At 39.7% G+C, this 14055-nt stretch overlaps 2 protein-coding genes across 2 annotated transcripts; one reads left to right on the plus strand and one right to left on the minus strand.

Moving 5' to 3' along the window:
- Positions 1-3920: 3920 nt before the first annotated feature.
- LOC140615423 (olfactory receptor 2D2-like) lies at positions 3921-4868 on the plus strand. Its single transcript, XM_072795281.1, has one exon. The coding sequence runs from the start codon at positions 3921-3923 to the stop codon at positions 4866-4868; it is 948 nt and encodes a 315-aa protein (XP_072651382.1).
- Positions 4869-7153: 2285 nt separating this feature from the next.
- On the minus strand, positions 7154-8101 carry LOC140615424 (olfactory receptor 10A4). Its single transcript, XM_072795282.1, has one exon. The coding sequence runs from the start codon at positions 8099-8101 to the stop codon at positions 7154-7156; it is 948 nt and encodes a 315-aa protein (XP_072651383.1).
- Between the last annotated feature and the right edge of the window lie 5954 nt (positions 8102-14055).

Below are 14055 nucleotides of genomic sequence, written 5' to 3' on the forward strand. Positions count from 1 at the left end.
TTGTTGTGTTTCAGGAAACATTTAAGTCTAATCCATTGGAAGTTAATTTTTGATAGTGGTATAAAAGATGAGTCTGGTTTCAGTCTATTGCATGTGACTATCCAATTACGCCAACACCATTTATTGAACAGACCATCTTTCCTCCGTTGAGCATTCTTTGTTCCCTTGTCCGATATTATTTGTCTCTATATGTTCGAATTTATTTATGCTTTCTCCATTCTGTTCCATTGGTTTATTTGTATTTATGCCAATTTGATGACTATAGCTTTATAATATAGCTAGAAACCAGGAAGTGTGATGCCTCCCACTTTGTTCTTTCTCAGATTTCTTTGGCTATTTGTGGTTTTTCATGGTTCGATATAAACTTTAGGAGTGTTTCATTTACTTTTGTAAAAATACCATTGGACTCTTGATAAGGATAGTTTTGAATCTATAGCCAGCGTTTGGTGGTATTGACATTCTAACAATGTTAAAATTCTTCTAAACATGAACATAAGATAGCTTTCCATTTCTTTGTGTCTTGGATTTCTTTCATCAATGTCTTGTAGTTTTCATCGTAGAGAACTTACATCTCCTTAAATTTATTCCAAAGTATTTATTGTTTTTGATGCTACTACAAATGGGATTGATTTGTGTTTTAGAAACTGTTATGATGGTGTATAGAAATGCTACTGATTTTGTATGTTGATTTTGGATCCTGCAACTGTACTGAATCCATTAACTAGATCTAACAGGTTTTCTTCTTTTGATTGAGTCTTTAGGATTTGCTATTTATAAAAACATATCACATGTAAATACAATTTACTTCTTCCTTTCCAATTGTGATATATTTTATTTATTTTTCTTGCCTGATTACTCCAGTTAGGACTTCAAATAGTATGTTGACTAGCAGTGGTGAAAGTGGGCACTTTTGTCTTGTTCTTGATCCTAGAGGAATAGCGTTCAACTGTTCGCCGTTAACTATGACAATAATTGTGTGCTTATCACATATGGCCTTTATTTTTTTATAACTTTTTTCTTTCTTTTTTTTTTAATTTATTTATTCATGATAGAGAGCGAGAGAGGCAGAGACACAGGAGGAGGGAGAAGCAGGCTCCATGCCGGGAGCCCGACGTGGGACTCAATTCCGGGACTCCAGGATTGCACCCTGGGCCAAAGGCAGGCGCCAAACCGCTGAGCCACCCAGAGATCCCCACATATGGCCTTTATACTGAGATATGTTCCTTCTATGCATGACATGTTGAATTTTTATCACAAATGGGTGATGAATTAGGTCAAATCTTTATTTTTTTCTGTGCCTATTGAGATGATCATATGATTCTTTTCTTTCATTCTATTTATGTGATGGGAGGTGTGCCACTGGCCAAGAACAGTTGGGTAGGACATCTATCTGTCTTAGTTCCATACCGAAGTGAGATTGTAGGATGGGCTCCGTGGCTGCCTGGATTCTCTGGTCAGGCTTATTAGAGGATCAAGACAGGGTACTATATTTAGTAATAATATATGAAATTATTATTAAAATTAAATTATTCCTCTGGCAGGACAGCAAGACAGAACACAAAGCCTGTACAGCTCTTATTTAAGGACCCCAATCCATCCTTCAGAGGGTTCACTGAATTCCCTGGCCAAGTGACGTCATCAGTTTTGCTCTGCAGATGAGGGATGCTACAGTTGTGCTCTCTGCTCTAGTGCCACCATACATAGGGCCATTGGATGGGCTAGGCAGCTTTCAGTGTTCTCTGGTTAGGTTCTTTGGTTGCACAAGCTGAAGGCTGTATTCAGTGATGAGTAGAGCTACACAAGATTTGTTGTCTGAGCACAGTGAGAAAGCAGCTCTAAAGCTGGCAATCTCTTTGTTGTTTTGTCTTGACACACTCCAAGTTTCCTGACGGAACAGAGCCACTGGCTTTGCTCTGCAAACTTTCAGTTCTGTGCACCTGCTTCTTAGCTTGAATGTCCGTGGGATGCACTGCTTCTAGGAGCTGTCACCAGCCCTTCTAATCAGATGGGGCCAGGAGACACTCCTGATAGTAGGTGGAGCTACTATGCCTTAGCTTCCTTGCCTGGGTAGGAGGGAGTTGAGTCACTTCAGGCTACTCTCAATTTCCCAGGCAGGTTATCCAGTTGGGAGGGGCTGGGATTTACCTTCAGTCTAGGTTATGAATTATTGCCTCTGCCTGTATGTAGCACAGGAATGTTCCTCTGGTACTGGCTTTGCTCTGGGTGCAATCAGCTCTGCCCACTGACCTATCAGCTAGAGCTCTGCTGGGCTCTACTGCTTCCAGGAGTTGTCCTCAGCCCTCTGGTCAGATGGGGCCAGAAGACACTCTTCACAGCATGCAGGGTTGTGATTCGCCCCCCTGCCTGAGCCTGGGAAAACCAGTCTCTGAGGTCAGCAAAACTCCTTTGAAGATCTGAATCAAGCAACTCTGCACTCCATCTGTTCCCTGGCCAGAGTACATCTGAGCTAGTCCTGCAGATGAGCAAAGCTACAGGTTGGGATTAGTCTTGGGCACAGCAGGTATGAATTTGGTCTGCCAAGATCTATGTACTGATTGTTGCAAGCCTCTCTCCCTTCTCTATCGCAACCAGATTCCAGTGGTAGAGCCCCATTATTTCCCCTGCAGTCCCTATGGTATGGGATCAGAGCAGAGGCTCCTGCAAAGCACCCACAATGTTGGGGCAGTACAGATCATCTCCCCTGGGTTTTCTTTTCCTATTAGAGGAATAGGAGGCTCAGGGCAGACCTCACCACATGGTGTTGCTCTGGTCTGGGGGAAGGACAATGCATTCAACATGTAGCTACTTCTTTTACCTTTCTAATGCCATCTCTCTTGGTCTCTGTGGTGCAGGTTGCTTCTCAGTGATGTTTTATTCTGGAATAGTTGTTGGTTGTTCTTGTGAGGGAGAACAAAGTCAGAAACAACCAATGTTGCCTCCTTAGTGACATCAGAATCTGGTAGGCTTTTTAAGCAACTCTACTAAACCATATGATCAATTGTTTTTTTTAATTTGACTTAGTTAATGATAATTGATCAAATACCTTCCCGTACCATGTTTATAAAGGGTCACAAAAAGGAAAAAGATATAGATTTCAAGAGTTTTTAATCTCTGGCAATAATAGACAAATAATGCAAGGCAGTGAGAGACGATGAGCTAGAGGCGGTGGATTAGTGCTGTGTAATCTGCACACAGAAAACTAGTCAAAGTATACTGAAGAACTGACATTTTTGCTGGAGAAAATAACCTGCCAATTCTCCAAGGCCCTTTTTGATTTCTTATATCTTAGTGACTGTCTTTTCATGGAAGAGACAACAGTCATATGCCCAAAGAATAGAAAAAAAACTATGCCATTATAAAATGAGGAGATGTGGCAAAAGCAGCATTAAGACTCAAGAGTTTTAGTTGATAATAAAGTGAAATAAATACCATGATTTATAGATTAATTGAATCTTTTTTATTATTAGATGTTTGGTATTTGGATTAAGGAAGATGATACTTTTGATCTACTCTACACTTACAGATGACACTAAAAATGAAGGCGCCATCTTAAAAGTATGAAGTTTTACAACACTGAAAATGCTCCAACTAAAGCAGCATATCATCTTTTATATAAAGGGGAATTTTGGAATGGTTGATAGTGATTGAGAGCAATTCAAAAGCCCTCCAAGGAATCCCTGGATGGCTCAGTGGTTGAGTGCCTGCCTTCAGCCCAGGGCATGATCCTGGAGTCCAGGGATCGAGTCCCACATCGGACTCCTGCATGGAGCCTGCTTCTGCCTCTGTCTATGTCTCTGCCTCTCTCTCTTTGTCTCTCATTAATAAATGAATGAAATCTTAAAAAAGAAAGAAAGCCCTCCAAATCTGAGGTTCTATGGACCTATGTTTAACATGTTGACTTCTTCCACAAACAACAAAGTATGAGAGAAGCAAATCAGACGAAGGTGACAGAGTTCCTCCTCCTGGGACTCTCTGATGACCCCCACACTCAGAAGCTCCTATTTATTTTATTCCTGGGTGTCTACCTGGTTACTGTGCTTGCAAATCTGCTTCTCATGCGCCTTGTTCAGGCTGACTCTCGGCTTCACACACCCATGTATTTTTTCCTCTGCAACTTATCTTTGGCTGACCTCTGTTTTTCTACCAACATCGTTCCTCAGGCGCTGGTTCATCTGCTATCCAGGAAGAAAATCATTTCATTCACACGTTGTGCAGCTCAGCTTTTACTCTTCCTCATTTTTGGGGGTACACAGTGTGCCTTGCTGGCGGTGATGTCCTATGATCGATATGTGGCCATCTGCAACCCTTTGCATTACCCTAGAATCATGACTTGGAGGGTGTGTGTTCAGCTGGCTGTGGGATCATGGACCAGCGGCATTCTGGTGTCTGTGGTAGATTCCACTTTTACACTAAGGCTACCCTACCGAGGCAGCAATAGTATTGCTCATTTCTTTTGTGAGGCCCCTGCACTGTTGATGCTGGCATCCACAGACACCCACACTTCAGAGATGGCCATTTTCCTCATGGGTGTCGTGATTCTCCTCATACCTGTATCCCTAATTCTGGTATCCTATGGCCACATCATAGTGACTGTGTTCAGGATGAAGTCAGCCATTGGTAGGCGCAAGGCATTCTCTACCTGTGGTTCCCACCTCATGGTGGTCATCCTCTTTTACGGGTCAGCAATTTTCACTTACATGATACCAAAGTCTTCCAAAGAACAGGAAAAACTGGTGTCTGTGTTCTATGCAATGATGACACCCATGCTCAATCCCCTCATCTATAGCTTGAGGAACAAGGATGTGAAGGGAGCTCTGAGGAAAGTGGCCACAAGGAATTTCCCATGCAGGCTTGAAATCTGCCACTGACTGTGAGACTTTAGCTCCTTGCATATAAGATTTGCTGAGTAGTTTTCCTCAGCAAGGTTGGAATATGGCAAGATCCTCATCCTGGGACCTTGTTGAGACCTACCCTCCATCCTTCATCCAACACTTCCTTTGTAAAAGAAGAAGGATAATAATTCATGGACCAATAGAAGGAGGGTCTGCTTCCTTCTTGTTGGTTTTTGGCACCTAAGAGTTTGGAAATCCTGAAAAAAACATTTACATTTCAAAAACCCTGGAGTCTGTAAATCTATCTTTTTTTTTTTACCATGTTATGTATTATTATCAATCTATCCCAGATCCTACTCTAATTCTTTTATCTTTTTGTATTTCTGAATCTCTTTGCAACATTAAATAATCAATAAATTAACAAACATTACTTAATCACTTAGGTGAGCAAGGTGCTACATGCGTGTTTACTGGCACATGCATTCTGTATATGTATTTGAAGTGGGTAGTTAAGGGCGTGGGTACAATGAAGATGTACATATGGTTTCTGCTGTCCTTCTCACACTCTTATTAGGGACATGGATATTTTATCTGTCAGATAAGAGTAAAAACTGTATTTTGGAAACTAAGAACAAATAGTGACATTCCAGGGCTAGCAAGAGTGAGGAAAATGCTGATACTAAGCCTGGGCCTGAAGGACAACTAGGACTTGGAGAGGGTAGGTCTATATAGAAAGCAGAAGACAGTAGTTGTGGACTTAGGTGTGTAGAGGCAAGAAAGCTACAGAAATAAATATTTCAGGTTCATTCTGTACCTACTTTCTGATTACCTATTACTATATTAAAAAACAATCAAGGATAACCTCCCCATCTGAAGATATTTATTTTAATTCTGTCTACAGAGTCCTCTTTCCTGTGTAAGGTAACATATTTATAGGTCCTGGGGATTAGGACATGGACATCTTTATTCTGCCTACCATATAAGGACAAATAAAATGAATGTGAAGGAGTGATTAAAGTTTGGCTAAAATTGGAGATTATAAATGTATAATGGTGCCAATACAGTTAGTTGTGTGATTGCTATCACTGAAACAGAACCTCATGATCTACCTTTTAATATGCAAATTCTTATAGTGATAATTAGAATGTGCTGCCTTTCTAGGTCCTTGGTACAGGAGAGCTGAAGGATACACTGTGTGGGAGACTGAACTGGCCCTGATACCTCTATGGCACACAGAGAGTTATTTATAGAGTTTGTGGAGAAAACATGCCTATGCAGTAGATGTGATTTTACTCTGTTAATTATCAATAAATTCTTATGAATAGTTTACACAAAGCTATGGTGCCCACATCCCAAGTCTGCTATTTTTTCAAGAGTCCAGAGTTGGTCTATATTCACTGGACAAAATTCTAAAGATGGGCTACTACACTGGTTGAGTAATAGACAAAATTATAAGAACAGTTGATATCATCTAGTCACAATATGATTACATAAAAATCTAGTAAACAAAGAATCTTGGATTATTTACAGCCATTTCCTATATTTTTGTCCACTTAACTTAGGACACTCTTTCTGTCAAACAACTCTCAGATCCAACGTGACTAATTTGAGATTGAGGCAGTCTCCATGTGGAGTAGTCATTCTCCATATGAGGTACAGACCAATTATAGTAGCAGAGGAAGAAGTTATCGTTTGCCAACCTAATAGTACATGGGTACTTTATAAGCCAGTGAAAGTTTTTAAGTATTGCTTTATTATTTCTCTTCTTCACTAGAATATATATTCTACAGGGAAAGAAATCACCTATTATATTCAGCACTGTGTCAAAATGTGTTGAAATTTCGAGTTCCAAAAAAAAAAATGAGTGAAGAATGAAACAAAACTCTGCTATTTATTTTCGCCATCATCAAAACTTTACTTTGAAAGGAGAAAGATCCTGGAAAGTTGCAGCCACAGTTTTTGGACAAGTAGAAAATATAAAGGAGGAGATCATAAAAAGATATGGATGAAGAAGTTCAAGAAAAGTTAAAATAAAGTAAAGAATGGTGAGCTGTAGTGTTGTTACTACAACAATTGTAAACTTTCCCAATCTGTGTAATCTAGCAGCATCCTCAGATACATCGGTCCCACAGAATCCTGGGCCTACAGAAGTTCTCCTTTATCACTCATGTTCTTTCATTCAGAAACAGACCCTACTAAGTCCAAAATCCTAGTGGGTATATCACAGCTCTTAGAATAAGTAGGGACCAAAACCCATGGGAGGAGTTATTTTTTCTTTCCTTTGTCCTTGCATTTCATCCCTTAGGTTTGCATCTCACTCATCAGATTTTCTGAGGGCCCAGGGTCCTGTGGAGGACTCGCCTCAGTGCAGCCTTCACTTCACTATTCCTTAAGCTGTAAATGATGGGGTTCAACATGGGAGTCACCACGGTGTAGGAGAGGGATAGCAGTTTCTTGCTCTCAGGAGAGGTACTCGATCGGGGTCGGAAGTATGTGAGGATGGCGGTGCTGTAGAAGAGGGAGACAACCAGGAGGTGGGAGGAACAGGTAGAGAAGGCCTTACGTTTTCCCTCAGCTGAGGGCATCCTGAAGATAGTGGAGAGGATGCGGACATAGGACCCCAGGATCAGCAAGAATGGGAAGAGGATAAATAGGACAGTGGCTGTCAGAGCCTCCAGTTCAAACAGAGAGGTATCAGCACAGACCAGTGCAATGACAGGGGGGCTGTCACAGAAAAAGTGGTTCACTCTGTTGGGGCCACAAAAAGGGAAGCTAAAAATCCATGTGGTTTGCACAGTGGCCACTGGAAATCCTGAGAACCAAGAGGCAGCTGCTAGCTGGGCACAGGCTCTGCGGTTCATAATGATTGGGTAACGCAAAGGGTCACAGATGGCCACATAGCGGTCATATGCCATAGTGGCCAAGAGACAGCACTCAGCAGCCCCAAAGAAGAAGAAGAAATACATCTGAGTGGCACAGCCAAGGAAGGAGATGGTTGCATCCTGGATGATCAGAGTATCCAGCATCTTGGGCACAATGACTAAGTTGAAGCCTATCTCCAAGAAGGACAAGTTCCTGAGGAAGAAGTACATGGGATTTTGTAGAGCAGAGTCAGCTGTAGTGACCAGGATGATGAGAACATTTCCCATTAGAGTAACCAAGTAAATAGTCAAAAACAGGAAAAAGAGCAGAGCTTGAATCTCAGAGGACAAAGTTGAAAAGCTCACAAGAACAAACTCACTGACAACTGTCCAGTTTCTCCAAGTCATTCTTCTGCCCAGGATTTCACTGAGCATTCATATTCCAGGAAGGCAGAAGGCTCCATATGATATTTAGACCTCTAATCCACAATGGGAACGAAAAGCCCCTATGGACTCATTCTCCACCTTTTTATTCTAGTTGTTGCAAATCAGAAGCTGTACCTTCCAAAATGTAAAACAAAAAACAAGAACAAAACAAACAAACAAAAACCCGCTGGTCTATGGTATTCACAATTTTTGGGAAGAATACTAACCTATTTTTTTTCAGACTGAAATGAGGCACATCATATATATCTATACATCATCCCTTGACTTTTCTTTGCTCTATAGATAATGTTCAGTATCACATCTTCATTTATGGACTCCTACTCTCTTTCTTCACCAGTCATTGGTACTAAAAAAGAAGCCAGGTCAAACATTTCTGAAGAGAGGGTTCTCAATGCACAATGAAAGGTGGTGAGGTCAGCCATCATATGATTTCTGCAAAATGAAAGGGCAGGAAAGGGAAAATCAAGGAAAGTGAACCAGCAGTTACCAATGATCCCTGAGGAAGAGACCTGAATATGTCCTAACCTCAAGCAGCCCACATTCACGATGATTTTAGTAGATGCCAGGAAGAAAACCTATTCAGTCATTATTGTATCTTTTGCAACTAGCAGAATGCTTAACTCCAAGTGCTTGGTAATTGATGTAGCCTAAGGTTTTATTTTTACAGCAGTTTGATGATGCTAAACGGTCTATATAGTTAAGCTTACAGTTAAGTAAAACCTCTAATGTATGTGTGTTTGCGTTTGTGCATATTATAGGTGGTACATTCAGTTTTGTCTTCCAATATATATTTATTTTAAGTGTTTTGCTATGTTCTGAGAAGATATTTTAAAAGCTTTGTTATAAAAGCTCTGTCACTCACTATGCCACAGATGTCCATTCCCCTCAAATATTTAATCAATGTTTCCTAGGACAGAGCCTCGACTCTGGGGCAGATCACTTAAGTCATATCCCAAAATGAGTTGGCATCAATTTTTTAATCTCTAATTTGTTGAGCTATTTAGCAAAGTGATCTATTTTTTTTATCTGTGACTTTAAATCATTTGAGACCTGGGTTGTGTATCAATAAACAGTTATATGTACTATTACATGGAATATACCTTAATGTAATAACAAATATCTCAGGAAAGTGTTCATTAAATGCCTTAGTGAAAGGCCGATAAACCATATCAAATGCTCATTCTTTTATCTAAGATCTAATGTCAACTTCCTTGTGAAGCTTTTTCTATCTCCAACCCCAATCAGGTTAGGTTACTTTCTCCATTGTGTTCCCCACAGCATATTTTTTAAGAGAGAGAGAGAAAGTGCATGCTAGTGGGTGAGGGGTAGAGGGGAAGAGAGAAAGAGAATCTTAAGCCATCTCCATTCCATGCTCAGCAAGGAGCTCAATGCCAGGCTTAACACAAGCATTGTCTCAGAACCCTGACATCATGACCTGGGACACAATCGAGTCAGAAGCTTAACTGACTGAGCCTCCCACGTGCCCTATTCCTCATAGCATTTTAAAATATCCTTATTGTAATAATGGTTTTATCATAGTTATTTTTATATTTGTCCTCTCCTACAAATTGTGTATTCCTTGAAGACACAAACCAAATGATATACATCATTCTATCCATATTATATTGCCTGCTGCTTATGAAGTAACAATAAATGTTTGTTGAATTACTAACATTTATCTTAACAACATCAGTTAATTGACTTAACATGCTAATATTTATCTTTAAAAAGTAATGAAGTTCTTATTCATGAAATTCTTAGTGAATCCATGATGGAGTCATCACTATTATTTTTTAAGTGTTTGTTAAAAAAGTTAAACATTGTCTCTACCAACAAACAAATGTTTTAAATTATCATCTGCTAAGAGATGTGGAAATAAATGTACAATTGTAAAACATGGCACAAATTTAAATTCTTGTGATTGTCATTATCATCAATATTATTATAGTTTTTATAGTTTCAAAAAGACTCTAAACCAAACCTTTTGGTAAAGCAGTAGATAGAAAAGAATCCAATAAAGTGTAGCTGAGACCCATGATAGTTGAAACTAGAGGAACGCCATGTAACAAAAGTCTAGGACAGAAAAGATTCTTTTTTTTTAAATAAATTTATTTTTTGTGGTGTTCAATTTGCCAACATATATAATAACACCCAGTGCTCACCTCGTCAAGTGCCCACCTCAGTGCCGGTCACCAAGTCACCACCGCCTCCCCCCGCCCACTTCCCTTCCACCACCCCTAGTTCGTTTCCCAGAGTTAGGAGTCTTTCATGTTATGTCTCCGTTTCTGATGTTTCCCACTTATTTTTTCTCCTTTCCCCTTTATTCCCTTTCACTATTTTTTATGTTCCCCAAATGAATGAAACCATATAATGTTTGTCCTTCTCCGATTGACTTATTTCACTCAGCATAATACCCTCCAGTTCCATCCATGTCGAAGGGACAGAAAAGATTCTTGGGCAGAAAGTTCAGATGTTATCAAAGTCATCTCAGCTAAGGAAGCAGAGATGACTTTCCCTTTTCTTTCAAACCACATCCTGCAGAGAGTCTCCACACTAAGTCCAATGAAGATGAATAAAGGGATGGGCAGAGGCTCAGATTCCCACTTATTTGGCTTCACTTTTCTCCTGTCCCCTGAAACTGCCCCTTCATGCTTCTTAGGGTCCTAGGGCTACACAAAAAACAACTTGCCCCCCTCCCACAGTTGTAATTCCATATTTTCCATCATCTGTCTTGATCCTTCTCCAACCATCCCTTTATATTGCCATCTTTGTTCTAGCCTTTCTTGTTTTTTTCTTCCATCTTTCACCTTTCCCTTTGGTTTTTTAATTTTGTCTTTTTAATAATAAATTTATTTTTTATTGGTGTTCAATTTGCCAACATACAGAATAACACACAGTGTTCATCCCGTCAAGTGCCCCCCTGAGTGCCCATCACCCATTCACCCCCACCCCCCGCCCTCCTCCCCTTCCACCACCCCTAGTTCGTTTCCCAGAGTTAGGAGTCTTCATGTTCTGTCTCCCTTTCTGATATTTCCTATCCATTTCTTCTCCCTTCTCTTCTATTCCCTTTCACTATTATTACTAAGCCATTAGAAATGACAAATACCCACCATTTGCTTCAATGTGGATGAAACTGGAGGGTATTATGCTGAGTGAAAAAAGTCAATCGGAGAAGGACAAACATTATAAGGTCTCATTCATTTGGGGAATATAAATATAAATAATGTTTTTTTAATTTTGATATGTTTTCCTCTCCTAAGCAAGGAAGAGATGGTGGAGGGGATGTTGCTAGGATGATATTCTGAAGAACTGATCTTCCTGTAGCTGCATGCATGCAATTGTGGTTATCAGGATGTTATAGATGAATATAATCCAGCTGCTTTTTTACTACTGGTCTTGCAAGCACAGAGCCTCAGATAAATGGAGTTGTGTTTGCAGCCATCAGAGAAGGAGAGAATCCTATGGAAAGGGAACTTATGCAGAAACTTAGCTGAGGTAGTCTGGTCAGCTACACTACTACCCAGAGTATCTCCTTTCTGAGGTAACATCTTAGAGATTCCATGCACTGTTTGAACAAGAAAGAACTAGGTAACATACTTAAGAAAACTTTGTGAAACTGGGGGGAGGCGGGCGGGGGGTGTCTAGGTGGCACAATGTGTTGAGCTTCTAACTCTTTGATTTCAGCTCTAGTGGTGATTTCAGGATTGTGGGATGGAGTTTGGTCTTGGGCTCCCTGCTCAGTAGTCAGTCTGCTTAAGATTGTCCCCTTCTCCGTCTGCCCCTCCTCATTCTTCTCTCGCTCTCTCTCTCTTAAATAAATAAATAAATAAATAAATAAATAAATAAATAAATAGAAAACTTTGTTATACTCTCAGATAAATAATAGTTTCAGGCCACATAGTTATAAGGCAAAGACTTCAGAGTCATAAAATCAGAGTTAAAAGTACTGATTATTTTTTAGCTGTGAGAAACAGAGCTACTGACATATTTTCTGAATTACGGTTTTTCTCAACTATAAAATGACTACTATATGGTGCCCAAATCATGTGAAATGAGATAATACATATGTAAATGCTTCAAATATTCTAAAGCCCAGTACATACATTACCATTGTTTTCATCCTTTCCCAGATTAGTTAATTTGTCAAGTCTTATAAAACTACATGTTTTTTTTTTGTTTGAGACCTCTGATATCCCTTCTTATTTCCTAGAAATGTGTCAGAGAAAACATGTTTTCATGGTAATAAGCCATCATCCTCTTTACAAATGAGTTCACATCTGTGCTCTGTCCACTTTGCTCTTTACTTACCTCCTGTGAGTGATATTTGTATCACATTCCAGAGAATCCCTGGTCTGTGTTAGCTGCTCTAGAGTACCCTGACACTCTGTCCAAATGAGCGAAACCAGGGGAGTTCTAAAATATGACTATTTCTGTGCAAATCCTTTCATAAAAGCCCTGAATGTATCTGTGCCAGTCATTTCAAAGGTACTCTCAGTCCTCATTGCTGGTGAACTCTGGGTTTCCACCTTGTCACATTCTCAAAGAAGCTTTGTCCAGGGTTGTGCCAGACACTCCGGGTAAAACCTAAACTGTGGCTGAGTCAGTCCCTGTAAAGGAGCTCTGAGCTGGGCAATCACTCTAGAGGAGTGTCAATCACTCTAGAGGATTCCAGGCTGAGTCTCAGGACTATTTCTGGTCCCTGCTGTTTACTGTAAGGGAATGATTCTCCCAATGCTTCCTCTTCCTCAAGTCAAGTCGTAAGTTCACTTTCTGACAGGTGTGAGTTTTGAGGAATTCCTAAAAGTGCAGAAATTCATAAAGATTCTGCAGTCTCATAAATGGAGGAGATCTTTGCTGCAGCTCCAACTTTTCCTGCACTCATGAGGCTACAAGAGCAAAGGGAAAAAAAAAAAAAAACCTTAGCAGTCTGTCTATTCTCCAAGGTTTGCACCAGAGAGGGATTAGAAGAACATGCTAGCATTCTTTTTTCCCTCAGCTTTATTGAGACAAAATTGACATCTAACATTGTGTAAATTTAAGGTGTGTAATGTGATGATTCGATACATGTATTTATATTCAACTAATTAGCACAATAGTTAACATGTCTATTACTGCACATAACTACCTTTTTGTATATGTGTGTGGTGAAAACACTTAAAATCTACTCTTTTAGCAATTTTAAAGTATATAATACAATATTGTTAATGATAGTCACTATGTTGTACATTTGATCCTCAGAACTTATTCATCTTATAACTGAGTTTGTACCCTCTGACGAATATTACTCTACCCCAGCCTGCAATAACCACTATTCCACTCTCTTTTTCTTTGATTCCACATATGAATGAAATTCCACAAATAAGTGAGATCAAACAGTATTTGTCTTTCTGACAAATAACTGTCTGACTTATTTCACTTAGCATAATGCCTTTGAGGTCCATCCATGTCGTCAAAATGGCAGGATTTCCTTCTTTGTTATGGCTGATTAATATCTCATTGTATGTATCTATACAAATGCCACATTTTCTTTATCTATTCATCTATAAATGGACACTTAGGTTGTTCCCATGTCTTGGCTGTTGTGAAAAATGCTACAATGAACTTGGAAGTGCAAGCATCTCTTTAAGTCAGTGATTTCACTTGTATCATGTCAGTATCCTTTTACATCTCCCCTCCCTTTTGATTCTCATTGGGTTGGTTCTTTGGGAGTGTTTCTAGCCTGGGCTCAGAAGTTTTCAGGCATGGAGAAGAGAACTCATTAATTATTGTCTAAGCCAACTGAAGAATATTAATGAAAACCACAAGCAATTGGTTGGGGATGCTGTTGGTTGGGGAACTAATAACTCCTGGTTATGATGAAAAGAAGAAAATCTGACTAACAGTCTCAGAATGCTAACCCTTCTGGAATAAGAATT

The sequence above is a fragment of the Canis lupus genome, chromosome 23 (assembly GCF_048164855.1).
Source record: "Canis lupus baileyi chromosome 23, mCanLup2.hap1, whole genome shotgun sequence".
Classification (NCBI taxonomy): domain Eukaryota; kingdom Metazoa; phylum Chordata; class Mammalia; order Carnivora; family Canidae; genus Canis; species Canis lupus.

What these genes read in the sequence shown, in the direction of transcription:
- LOC140615423 (XM_072795281.1), top strand. Translation starts at nt 3,921, where the DNA reads ATGAGAGAAGCAAATCAGACGAAGGTGACAGAGTTCCTCCTCCTGGGA.
- LOC140615424 (XM_072795282.1), bottom strand. Translation starts at nt 8,101, where the DNA reads ATGACTTGGAGAAACTGGACAGTTGTCAGTGAGTTTGTTCTTGTGAGC.